Raw genomic sequence first — 13,759 nt, forward strand, 5'->3', positions numbered from 1 at the left:
ATACAAGCTCCTGTGTTTGTAAAGGATTGTAAGGGTCTCAAAGTGAAGTTGGCGTGAAGTCGCTTTGACTGCTGACCAGTAGCTCCGTCCACTCTAGCATCGTGCCGAGAAATGTCCTGCTGGTCCTCCGTTCCCTATTTCACTTTTCACATTCGCAGTTCACCAAAAAAAGAATCTTTTTGGATTGAGTAGTTCACAGGCCACTTGATCATGCTCTTCACACATGACACGTATATGAATGAGGATGATATGGTCAGTTGTGTCTAAAGCCACAAAACGATTTAACATGGTCAAGGAATGAGATCTCACACTTATCCAGACCAGACAGGATATTATAAATCCCTTTAAACAGAGCAGTTTCGATGCTGTCAAAGGTGTGACATTCAGACTCACAGAAAATCAAGTTCTCATTTTTTCAGAATCTGCTTAATTAATTTCTATAATGCAAAGGTATACAACACATAAAATACGATAAATGAAAAGCAACATAACAAATAGGTTCACACAGTCATTTAAGAGTATATCAGCAGAAGAAGCTATACGAAACAACATATACACATTTTCTTTGTCAATATCTCATCACCAACCATGCACAGAAAAGCATCTGACTATAGACACTAAGGCCTGCCTGTCCGTACAACTCACATAACTGAAATTATATTTTGAAACTAGTGGAAGGTCTCCCAAAGATTCTCCAACTGTATTAAATGACCTTTGCTTAGTCACCTGTATTCCAAAGCAGTAATATTACAAGCTCGTCTTACTAGACTTCCATTTAGTTTTCTTTCTAAAGACTTCATTAGACATGTAGGACCAGATATGTCCTTTACATTTAGGTTTCTACGCTTTTGTTGTGCACCGCGTGTAGTAGCATGCTATAAACTGTGTACACTGAGATTCTAAGTGTTCTTAAAACTCGAAATGTTGGCTCCCACCAAAGGGCATGATATTTCAGGGATGAACTAAGCTTCTCGCTGTGAAATCAGAGCATGGAGCACGAGGTATAAATCAGGAACAACTCCCGCCCTTCTGGTCGATTTCAGTCTGTGATTGAAACTGGGACATGACACTGCGGCTTGGAGGGCAAGAGCAATTAGTCATTATGTTCAGGTCACGAACAGGTCACTGCTGATTGCTGGCAAACTAGCACAAGATGGGGATGTACCATACTAGTGAATGCCCCTGTAGTGCGGGGACCCAAACCCCAGAGCACATCCAGCAGGCATGCCAATGTTTTGATGACATGGTTCTGGCTGGATGCAGGGGAGCATCTCTAGGGAACTGCATACTTGCTGAAGCTGTCCGCAGCCTTTAATCGGAGCAACTGACAGTGTAAATGCATGGCAAGAGTGGAACGCAAAAGATGAATTTCAATACCCATCAGTTTCAACACTGCGTCTTTTACTATAATTATGGTGTTTGAAGTTGTTTTATCAAGCTTTATAATTATTTAATAATTTTTAATTAAGCTTTTGACATGTATTTTAATATTTTTTTTAAATTAAGGGTTTTACAAAAATGAGAGCGACTTCGATATGAAAGATATTGTTTGTGTCGTGCTAAAATCCACATGAATGACGAACTGAGCTTCTACATTCATACCATTTCAGTGTCTATGTGTCTGTTACTTGATATGTTCTTGTTGTACTTTTTGGCAACTAATAAAAACCCTAGAAAAAATACTCCCATAAGCCCGGCCAGAAGGTAAAACAGGTACTCAGCATGCCCGTTGTTCATTTCATCAGGTAACCATGGATCTGGAAATAGTGAGTGCGTGAATTAATGAATGAAATACTAAATAAAAAGGAATGAATACAAGTATGAAAAAGAGGAATTACAAAGAAAAAACGAAATTGGTATCAGTAATCGTAATGCTAAACAATTTTAATAGTATTGTGCTACGCACCTTCAGGACATGGTTTACATGACTTATGACCTTTGATACAAATGCCCTTTACCATCTACTGTAGTTTCTTCCACTATTTTTAGTATGGCTGTAGAAAGGTAGCTGCCCAGTCCAGCTGAGGCCAAGTAAACACCCATCATAACTCCTTGCATGCTCTCTGGGGACTGCGTGTAGGCAAACTCTAGACCTAGTCATAACAAAGTAAACCTTGCACATACATTTTTGTTACACTGTAAACAAACTCTAGCCCTAGTTGCACCAAAGGCAAGGCTTCTATATTTATTTGTGTTGAGCTTTTTACAATTTAATGGAAATCGAAAGATACATTATTCGGAAACAAGGCAAACATTGAGAATAAGCCAAAACAGTTCAAGGAACTGAAATTTTCTTCAGCTGGCTTCTTAGCAAATAAATAAACACCGTGCATTCCATCAGTATGGATCATTTTGAACTGCTCTGAAGATTAAAATACTGTACCTGATACACTGACAAAAGCTTCGCTGGCACCTACAAGTGCAAACTGTGGGATCTGAGCAAAGACGCTGATATAAGAGGCATTGAATGTTTCACTTCCAACTACTTGTTGAAATCCCAGCTGCTTTTTCCTCTCAATTTCCAGAACTGCAGCCACAATCATTGAGCTTGCCGCCACCACCATGCCAATGCCTGTGAAAATGTAAGCAACAGTTAGTGTTTGACAATGAACATTCTCTTCTGGAACTTTCCCACAAAATGTATGTGACCGCGTGTTCGCGTGTGTATGTGTTTGTGTGAGAGTAAAGAGGATACCCTTTGGTGGGAGTCTACTGCTCTCTGTAGACCTTGTATACAAACATCAACAGTGTCAACAAACTTCCATGTTTACAACTTGGAGTTTCTAAATATTCAAGTCCGATGTGCCTCGTTCAGCGAATCATTTACATCAAGAGAACTAACTACAGAAGTTGTTGAGGACATAGTAAACACACCTGATGTCAAACTTCGATGGTCCCGGTTAAAGACGGGGTGTGTGGGGGTCGAGCAGCGCTACCCCACGAGAACAACGTTCATATTGTTGTCAAATAACATTTTCATATACCTATTTTATGTAGATGTGAAAGTGGATGGCCCAGGCGCTCCATGCAGGGATAGAGCACTCTGTCCATGACAGGGATGAGAAGCATGACAGAAATTGTGTTGAATACGTTGAGGATGGCAACAGGCACATTTCCCTTACCAACATTCAAGTCCATGCGCTCACCTTGCAGGAAAAATGTTGTTTGGATCTGTGTAATCGAACATTTTTCAGGTATTACTTTTCAGATATTTTTTATGCAAGATAAATTTCTTTCCAAATTTATCTTCCTAAACGTGTGAATATTTAAAACAAGCTAATTAAAGGATATTTAAACATTTTCAATTTACTAGTTTGAATTGAGTAGCTTTATCACCTCTCACTTCAAAAGTCATTGCCGATGATGATATCTTACTGCTAATTGTGTTGCTACGATTATTTTATTTCTACATGTATTTCCAAATTAACTTGAATCAGCAGGGTGATCTCAAATTTATACCAATAAACTGTGTTTTCTCTGTATGCTTTCAAATTATGAAAATGATGACAATGCCTAAAAAGACTTTTTCAAAATGTCCCATGACGCTTGTGGGTGCAGTGGCTTGTGAGTTGTAATAGGCTCACAAGCTCTACTGCAGATGAAGCACATCGTTCTCCTGTCGTCACTTACCTTTCCCCCAATAAAGCCAGGTAAAAACTGCTGCTCGGTAAATAGAAATTAGGGTCTGAACTTACCTGCGAATAGACGGCCCAATACATGGTCAAAAGGAAGAATATTGGCAGGACCCTAAGAACTGCAATCACTCCATCAACTATTTTGTCATCATAAGACCCTCCATGCTGGATACGTGCTGTGTCAAAGAACCCGTGGGTCTGTTGTTTTTCTCTACCTTTGGGTGGACAGCAACCTTGAAAACAGACGATGAAAGAGTCTCTAATCATGCCACCTGTAAAAAAATAGTAACAGTCAAATATCACAAATACCAGGATATTCAACACTGCGAAAAATAACCAACCAACTACACTATAACTTAATTTTTCCATATCAGCAGATGTAAATGATTTAACATACCTGGTAGAGCACAACTGAGGATACTACCTATCTACCCTGCGTTCTCATTGCTTCAAACTCACAGACACGTTCCTAAATTCTAAAGGATGACATTACCAACGAAAACAACCTTTCGGTATAGCCTTCTTTCTTGAAGAAACAGCATCTACCTGTGTTCTGTCTGTCTTTAGTGCCTCCTTTTTTAACAAATGGAGAAGACAGATCTGCCTTCTGGAAGTGGTCTGTGAAAAGCGCCACACTCACAACACTTCCAAAACTCATGGATATATTGCATTTTGTGAAAACTGTAAAGGTAGAATACAGAACCACGCATATTGAAGAAATATAATTTCTGAGGACTGGTATCAATTATGTGGTAGAGGTAGGCACTGGTGGTATTTGGTCGACAGCCCTGCAGACAAACCGAGGTTGTGAACATGCACGACATTGTGTTGTTGACTTTTCTTTGGAGCGAACCGAGCTTTACTACTTTCATCGTGGTTTACACGTACAGCAATCGCGCGAGGAGCCCCGAAAGAACCTTGGCGATGTTGTTTGAAGAAAAGCCATACAGACACTTTACACATCAACACCAGATTACCGACTAATTTTGTCTCGTTTTTCTGTAGGATTTATAACAATAATAACATATTTTAACAATAATAACACATTTCAGCTTCCGACTCAATCATTCAGGTCCATAAAAAATAACATTTCCAACCTTCCAAACTTTCTGAAATATTTACGAAATATTTTACTAATCTTAAAGTAAAACACAAGAAGACATGCACTTACATATATAGTATTAACATTCTTGGTTTACTACACTACTTTATACTGTACACAGTGCCAGTGAATTTGTCCCAAATCATAAACAACACTAATACTAAAGTATTTTTGATGGCTTTTATTTCAGCCTGTATCATGTTACCTGTCAGTTGTTTGTGAATGTAGTGACGTCTGGCAAACTGTAGAGACACAATGCCCAATAGCATGCTGAGCAATGGGATGAAAAAGCCCCACGAAAAGCTTACGTTCTGTTGGACTACTGCCACACCTGAGTAGGCTATGAGCGCTCCAGCATTTGCAAACCAAGTGTACCTGTGACAAAGGTGCTCTAAATGATGGGGTGTGCTTGGGTGCAGTAAGAGTAACTATTACTACTGAACTTAAATTTTGATTGTTTTTACTAACAAATTAGAACCTAAAGTAAAACATCAACTTGGAACCGAGTCCCGAGCGAGTGTAATTTTAGTAACAACCACAGAATTATTATGTACAAAGTTTTTACCTAAATGACATAAAAGTACATTGACAGCCAAAGGATGTTTTCCCGATATCATTCTTAGTTCATTTAATATAGATGCTGTGCAGTTCTGAGAACTGACTGGTAATGAGTATTTATCCCCATGCTGTGTCCATCCGGCAATGACACACTATTCAGGCATGGAGCAGTCACATGTCCACCTTCATATTTGGAAATAATATTATTACCAGTTGAAAAATGTCTGTACGGCTGCAGGTCCCATGTCTTGAACTTGCTGTGGCCCAAAGGTTGCCAAAGGAGCCTTAATTCCTCCAGTGCCAATAGCAGCAAACACCAGACCTAGCATAAAATATATCCTGCGGTGCTCCTATTAGAGGCAAGAAATAAATCACAAAAATTAGGTCATATCAGACAAACATCTTTATCATCACTGTTTTACTAGCCCTCGTGTCTTCACTTCTTGTCACACTTGTTTAAAAGTGATTCAAAGAAGTAATTACAAATAAATGTATATACAGATTTAAAAGAGGCTTCAAAGAAACAATGGTATATATACTTTCTTTACAAATATTTTGATATATTTATGGATTAAGCTTCTATACAGTTCACATAAAGACAAAGTATGCAGAACCTGCTCAATTAGTTGAGTTTTTATTATAAGATTGAAGCTTTGCTGCTTTCTATCGATAACTACTGCCCACCAGCAAACTAGAGTCATTTGAAAATAGTGCTTAAGAAAGGACACTACTCAAGTACCACAGAAAATAACAAATGCATGCACGCATACACAACCACATATCCACATGGATATCCTAACCCTTCATTATCACACACAGAAAAAGGTGAAAGAGACTATATATATAATACATGCATGTTTATTATGTTTATGTGTTTAACTACATTCACAGACCGTTGCATTTGGACATCAGGTCAGCAAACTTACCACACTTAATTCATACTCATCCCCACCAAACAAATCCTTGTAGTCAACTGCCGATGCTGGAAGCAGAAACAACCCTGAAAATAAGGCACAAAATATAATGTCAGAAAATAATCAAATAATGTATTAAGAATGTTGATAACATCTTCACAGCTCTCTGAAAGTTTTACATAATAATTAGCTGATGCTTTGCCTTGAACATGATTTCTACAGTTCCTCTGGAAACATTTATAATCTTTTGTTCATATCTTTTTTCCCCAGCTAGACAGTTTTAACTCAGTGAAGCTTTTAACAGTTTACTGGCTTAAGGCTATCTTGACATCAAGAGCACCTCACTTGTGTCTAGTCCAAAATTTTGGGGAACCTGGGCTGTAGCGAAGGTTTTCATTTGTAAGCTTTCATAGCTAAAGAAAAATTACATTTAAAAATATGAAAATTAAGGCAGTTTTAGAATCTTTAACATGGTTAGTGCAATAAAGATACCAATAACTAGTAAATTGCTATGCTGAGCTAAGACAGTGACATGCATCCTATTGTAGGAGGATAAAATGCAGCAAAACTTATAACTCTCTTTCTAACATAGAAAGCGTGATCATACTAAGTTATTCAAATGAGCTATTGACCTCAAAACTACATCAAAACTTTTCCCTGACCCAGTAAATAGATCAGTGAGAAGCCATAAGTTGTGTTGAACATTCCAATTTTTCCATCAGCAATGCAGCCTCCAAAGACTGGAATAAGATACACTGACCCTGAAACACACATCAACATGTACATGTCAGCACATAAATATAAACCCACGGGCGCGCGCGCACACACACAGATAATGTGATAACAGAGCTGCTACTCTTGCTCTCTGTAGAAGGTGTGATGTCAAGTCTCTAAATATTTACAGAATGTCATTAATAATGATCAACTTTGTAAATAAGACTTAAGCGGCATACTCAGTTTCCTTGGTTGTGTTTTGAATACAACCACCTGCCTACATACATATAAATTTTATAGCTTTTAACACTTCATCAGTTAACAATATCTTTGCAAAAGATCCCTTAGTGACACTATAAGGCTACAAACATACAGGGACACCACACATTCCAGTGCGATGTGAATTCACAACTTCAAGCCAGTTCAGAGAGAGAAGACATGTAGAGGATGGTACCTGAGAATACAAGGCTGATTGTGGTGGCATCGTTGCTGCTGTATTTTAGAGTGCTAGTGCAGAAGAGGACCAGGTTGGCAACAACACTGTAGTATGTCAGACGTTCACACATCTCAGTCATCAGAATGCACATGATCACAATTAGTTTCCTAAAATGGGATAAAGAGCGCAAAAGTAAAATAAATCATGTGAAAATCTTAATTTTACCCCAAATAACGGCAATATAGAATAAATCAAACATAAAAAATGAAATGATTATTTCAGCCTTATAAAAATTAGGATGATGATAATGTTCGAGGTGGCATGTGGTGGTCCATTCTGGAGCTGAAAATATAGTTGTCCACTTTTGGGTGCGCACATCCATGGCTGTCACGGAGGTCGCATCAATACAATGGCAGTGAAGAAAATGAATGGAGCAGGAGGCAGAATTGTAGACAAGAAACAGTTACAAGCGGCAGTTAAACCTACAGCACTGGAAGCTGGTTTCAAGGTGACAAAGTGGCAATGTCTTTACCGGTAAGTCAGTAATTTATGCACAAAATATGAATATATTAGTTGCACACATTGTTAAACCATTAGAATAAAGGAAATTCCTTCTCTCACATTCATGCTTGCAGCACATGCGTAGATACGATCATTGCCTCAACAGAGAGACAGCTAATATATAGGGAAAATACTTCATATCTGTCCATTATTATAAAAAAGAATAAGTGCGTCATCAATTAAGTTCATAAACCAGGGATTATCATGATGGAAACAAGCATGTGGCCAGCTAAATACTATTCCACCTCAGTGTGGATATTTTGGTTCAGTTTTAGGAGGTGAGCACCACCCAGAAACAGAAAGACTGGATCGGGTGGTGGGTGCAGCTAACAGCTACTGGGTGTAACCTTGCCTATGAAGGCACAATATCTATGTACATCACAGCTTGTGTATGGAGTGTAGGATTATGGCGGACGAATCACACACACGACCAAAGGCTTATTTTATTTTTTGTCATGCTCTCTGGGGTTGGAAACAAATTATCTTCAGGCCAGAGCATGAGAAACAGTTTTATGCTAAGTAGTACCTTCACTGAACTCTCCTGTGGCACGAGTTGGGGACTGTGTGCTAAATACCTCTCCTTGAACTCGGTAGGCACTGTGTGCAAGTGTGTGTGTGAGTCCACACCTCTCCTATGTGTATGCATGCAGTCTGTGGTGTATATGATAGTGTACAGTGCGTGTGTGTGTGTGAGGGTCCACACTGTAGTTATGTGTATGCAGTCAGGGTGTACCTATAATGATGATAATGTACAGTACATGCAGTGCACGTGTTTGCATGTGTGTTGAAGGGGTATATGCCACATGTGTGGGCAGGATAGGAATTTTCTTTTTCACTTTCTTCTGTATTTCATGTTGAGGTGTACATACAGTGGTGAGCGTAGCGGCGTTTCTCAAGTGAGATTGATATTTGTCCAGTAAGTCGCGGCCATCTTTGAAGACATTTTCTGGATGGGGAAGGGGCTGGTCAGGGTGGGTCTCAAGGATGGATGGGACATGCCAGCCTCACCTTTCTGTCTTCTACCCCAAGTCGGAAGAAGTTCCTCACTTATTCATAGCAAGCACTGCAGCTGAGTTCAGGGACAACCACTGACCTTAGGGCTGTGTACAGCGGCGACACTACTGGGGACAAGATTTGACCACTGTAGGTTTGTACTGTTGTGACTCATGGTCGTGAATATTTCACTTTCTTAATTAACGATTCAATTTATTATTATTATTTTCGGTTCAATGTGTGTATTACGCTTAATTTATTTTTCAAATTGGTAATCTTTGTTTATTTTGATTTGTTTTTTTAATTATCTAAGAGTGCGTCTGTTTGCATACAGTGTGAACGGATAGCTTGTTGTTATGCTCTGTTGACAGAATACTTGAAGTTGGTTGTTAAGAGATAATACGTATTAAGACCTCTGAAACTGGTGTTGGACGACCGCGCGGTCTGATTGTGCTTTGGTGCTGCGCTCACAGACACGCTGACAGTCACACAGACACGCTGACAGTCACACAGAGACGCTCACAGACACGCTGACAGTCACACAGACACGCTGACAGTCACACAAACACGCTGACAGTCACACAGACATGCTCATAGTCACACAGACACGGTCACAGACAGGCTGACAGTCACACAGACACGCTGACAGTCACACAGACACGCTGACAGTCACACAGACACGCTCACAGTCACACAGACACACTCACAGTCACACAGACACGCTCACAGTCACACAGACACGCTGACAGTCATACAGACAAGCTGACAGTCACACAGACACGCTCACAGTCACACAGACAGACAATCACGCGTCGACGCGAGCAACGAAGCCAATCGCCCCTCAGTGAACAGATAAACAAACATGTGTGGCCGGCACCTAACTGCCACAAGAAGCGTGAAACAAATAGGTCTCTAGCTCATTTTTTTCTAGTTACCTTCTTCTCTTCCGGAGATATAAAAAATATTTATGATCCTAATCATAAAAACGTTTATTTAAAGCCATGAGAATTTTTCTGCATGAGAAAAATGTCACAAATATTGAATTGGCAGTTGTAAGTATAATTTTAGACTTAAAATGTATACACATGACATGGATATAGAAAGTGAAATAATTTACCATCACATTTTGTGCAAGGAAAATAAATGCCATTACACTGAAAATAATACATGACAACATAGTTCAGTAACAGTAATTTAAAAAGCAATTAGCTTAATAGGAGAGTCCGCTCTTGTGGGGCTTAATTTATTATCAGAATAAATTGACATTTTGCTCTGGCACATATCTTGCCACTGATCAAATTTTGTATTTTTCCGTTAATATCAAGCATTTTGTGGTCTCGATTAAGTGCAACCTTCTGGGTGCACATACAGATGCCCGCACGTGTGTGAAATGCTTGTATGTTTACACTGGAACTCACCTTTGGTTGGTTATCCGGTGTATTCTACGGTCACAGTTGTCTTTTCCTCCGAATGGACTCTTTCAGTTTCCTCAGACCCATGCTGGTGTCTGGCACTGTCAGCATTTTCACTTGGACCATCTTGCAACGACGCAAGTTTGTTGTCTTCTACCTTCTTCGGTTGTTGACATTCTTGCTCTGTATACACAAACATAATATACTACACTTTTGATGGATTGAGAATGAGTCAGAGCCCCATCTCTAGGTCCTCACGTGACAACACCAGGTAGAGAACGTCGGGGTGAAAGGTACTACGAAGAGGGAACGGGGAGAGGGTGGGGGAGATCTTCAGAACGCGGGACATATGAAGGGAGGTGGGGGTTGTTGTTGTTGTTTACCCCGAGCCTGCAGCTAAGACTGTTTCACGGCAAGGCAGTCAGTCCAGTAAACAGATGTCACATGCAGAGAAAGAACAGCGTGCCCGAGAGGAAAGCTGAACCCAGGACAGCCAACCCTCAGTAACCGTTGCACCACGGGGCCGCCCCGACATTAAAGGGTGAAGACGTGCGACTGTCATGTCCGGTGCGAGTGAGAGAAGGCCAAGTCTGTAAAACAACATTGTTTATGACACTGCCGTCTCATCGGTTGCACATTAACATACACAGGTAGTTTTTTTGTGGAAGAGATTTTTTTCGTTAAAGAATAATTCTTTCTGTGTCTTTAAAGAAGTGGACTGGTATTGGTAAAGGAAGTGGACAGGTATTACTAACGGAAGTGGACCGGTATTGCTGGAGGAAGTGGACTGGTATTGCTAAAGGAAGTGGACTGGTATTGCTAAAGGAGTTTACTTCAACGTCTGAATGCTGTTTAACAAGATGAGTGCAGTCCTGGAGTCAGGAAAACAAAAGTTTGGCTGACAAGGTGTATCAGTTGGGATACAACGAGAAAACGATCACACATCACCAAGGTGTGGCTAATCATAGGCTGCCAGCAGGTTCAAAGGTTCAAACTAAGAGAGACCTATGACAGGATGTGGGCAAGTGACAGGCATCAGTAACTCTCTCCACTAAGAATAGGGACAGTACTCATATCTGAACTATGATAGTTACAAATCTTGTGCAGGTGCTAGCTGCCGGTTTACTGTCGCTGTAATGATGTTACAGTGCATTTAATACCAAATATGAAAGTATAAAGTGGAACCAAGTAAAGCTGTTTAACTTTCTGGAAAATGTAACATCATGTCCTCAGGGCCGCCTAGAGCCAGCCCTGGCCCCGGGACAGACCTCTCCGGGCCCCTTGTACTTGTAATCGTAAATTATTTTCCCAGTATATAATGTATGTTTACAATTCGAATCTCAATATCTACACTCAAACTCAACTTCTGCATGTGTAATACTTGGGTGTTCTGTCCTTAGACCTTTCTTTAAAAGAAAAAGAAAAGGAGAAGAAGAAAAAATCCACTGACCAAGGCCGGGCCCCCTTGACAGCCGCGGGCCCGGGTACACCAGACCCCCTGTCCCCCCCTCTTGTCAGGCCTGCATGTCCTTGATTCATGAAGGAATGAGGAAGTCAGACCATCCATCCCTATAGAATGATGATATGACTACTTAGCCAAGTGTCTAATAATATTATGTTACATGAGGAAGTGAACTGGTCTACCCAACTCAAGAAAAGTCTGTGACGAGACCCGCTGCGTCTATCTGTTCCTCTACCTCTCCATCGACGACCAGGACCAGCGGACCAGCAACCGTCAGTTGGGACCAGCCAAGGTATGTATGTCAATATTTAATCAGTTTAGGAGTATGTAGCCAGATGGTTATAGAACTAGCATCCAAAGCAAAACTGGCTTGTTTTCTAGCTGTGTGTGGCAACTTGGCCTAGCTGAGCCAGCTATGGAACGAACCCTTCAGAGTATTGGGAAATGAAGCCGAGAGAAGAGGAAGGGCAGACCACCTTCACAAAGCAAGGTAAGTATGGTCTCTGACCCCAACCGCCGACACGTTACGGGACTGCCCGTTACTGTTACCCTTTCTCATACGCACTCATAAATTACAGAAAGAAGCTAATTAATTCAACTCATTAAAAATGAAAAAATGTATATGGGCTTGGGATATGCAGCAGCTGACCGCACCAAAAATGGACGCGAGTTCACAATAAGGTTATGGGCTAATTTTAACCGAGGAATTTTTTTTTTAATTTAAAAAACTATAACCCAGCCGATTTCGTGTGCGGACTTTTTGCCGACGGACGTTTCGCCGCCGGACGTTTCGGAGCCGGACGTTTTGCCGACCGGACGTTTCGCCGCTGGACGTTTCGGAGCCGGACGTTTTGCCGACCGGCGTTTCGCCGACGGACGTTTCGCCGCATTATGTCAGAGAGAGAGCTTACTTACTTCTCAAAGAATGAAAGTAACTACTAGATTACACAACAATTCTTTATTTTCAAACAAATTTTACACACAGACTTCACAGACAGTTCACTTTGATTGTCACAGATTATGAGCAACAGCTTTGAGAAAAAACATTGATACAATGGCGAGAGAAATGTGTGAGCTAACGGTTCACATGAGGAGGGATAGTGAGAGAGAGTTCACTGATACATGGATACAATGGCGAGAGAAATGTGTGAGCTAAGGGGCGTCACACACTTGACTTCGGCTGAAGGTCCCTCCTGAAATGCCGAGATGAAGTGCCCCGCGCCGAAACGTCCGGCGGCGAAACGCCGGTCGGCAAAACGTCCGACTCCGAAACGTCCAGCGGCGAAACGTCCGGTCGGCAAAACGTCCGGCTCCGAAACGTCCGGCGGCGAAACGTCCGTCGACGAAAAGTCCGTGTACCGCCGATTTATGTACTACACACAATAATAATAATCATCATCATCGTCGTCGTCGTCATCATAATCAAATTTGAGCTGCCAAAGAAATTGACAAGATACATTATTGAAAGATATCCTCCTACAAGATCAATACCTAGAACATAACATTCACTGATGTGAAAAGTCACTGATAACTAAGAAGAGGCAGATAACTCAGTAGTCAGAGCACAGTAACTGTTACAATGTTTCTGTGTTTCTCGTGAGATGCAAGCACTGACCCAGGTAACTGGACACTTGGGAGACAGTTATAATGTTAACTCTTACCTTATCAAATGATTCAGGCCATCACACCGTGAATCAATGTCTCGCTTCTGAGAAGGTCTCCCAGTATCCAAATAATGGCATGCGATGGGCCGCCTAAACTACAGAAAATCCATTGCCTTCTTATCACATGTTTCATGAAGTTGCCGTGCATTTTGTAAGGCCAATATGAAACAGAACAACAGAGGACTTTAATACCATTTCTTTCCACGGATTGATGCCCGATATTTATCAATGTTTTGGTTAGCCCTGTCTACGCCTCCCAGGAAATGGTTATAGACTTTGATCATGTTAGCCTGCCGAACTTGGATATT

At 40.8% G+C, this 13,759-nt stretch overlaps 1 protein-coding gene across 2 annotated transcripts; it reads right to left on the reverse strand.

Moving 5' to 3' along the window:
- Positions 1 to 410: 410 nt before the first annotated feature.
- Positions 411 to 10,871, reverse strand: LOC112564412 (solute carrier family 15 member 4-like). 2 transcript variants are annotated; one of them, XM_025239245.1, is made up of 12 exons: positions 10,709 to 10,871; positions 10,332 to 10,508; positions 7,378 to 7,526; positions 6,872 to 6,970; positions 6,222 to 6,295; positions 5,506 to 5,645; positions 4,943 to 5,112; positions 3,696 to 3,907; positions 2,985 to 3,171; positions 2,384 to 2,572; positions 1,959 to 2,093; positions 411 to 1,757 (listed from the first exon to the last, which is right to left on the reverse strand). In XM_025239245.1, exons 3-12 carry the CDS (start codon positions 7,508 to 7,510, stop codon positions 1,597 to 1,599), a joined length of 1,500 nt encoding a protein of 499 aa, XP_025095030.1. In that variant the 5' UTR covers positions 7,511 to 7,526; positions 10,332 to 10,508; positions 10,709 to 10,871; the 3' UTR covers positions 411 to 1,596. The 2 variants fall into 2 exon arrangements, with proteins under 2 accessions (XP_025095030.1, XP_025095104.1); XM_025239319.1 differs by lacking the exon at positions 10,709 to 10,871 and having other exon boundaries at positions 3,696 to 3,868; positions 10,332 to 10,684.
- Between the last annotated feature and the right edge of the window lie 2,888 nt (positions 10,872 to 13,759).

This window comes from Pomacea canaliculata, linkage group LG1 (genome assembly GCF_003073045.1).
Source record: "Pomacea canaliculata isolate SZHN2017 linkage group LG1, ASM307304v1, whole genome shotgun sequence".
NCBI lineage: Eukaryota > Metazoa > Mollusca > Gastropoda > Architaenioglossa > Ampullariidae > Pomacea > Pomacea canaliculata.

Excerpts from the sequence above, each read along its gene's own strand:
- LOC112564412 (XM_025239245.1), bottom strand. The coding sequence starts at position 7,510 with ATGTGCATTCTGATGACTGAGATGTGTGAACGTCTGACATACTACAGT. Across the intron at positions 6,971-7,377 it reads AATCAGCCTTGTATTCTCAG|GGTCAGTGTATCTTATTCCA; the intron begins GTACCATCCTCT and ends TGTGTGTTTCAG. Across the intron at positions 5,646-6,221 it reads ATGAGTATGAATTAAGTGTG|GAGCACCGCAGGATATATTT; the intron begins GTAAGTTTGCTG and ends TGCCTCTAATAG.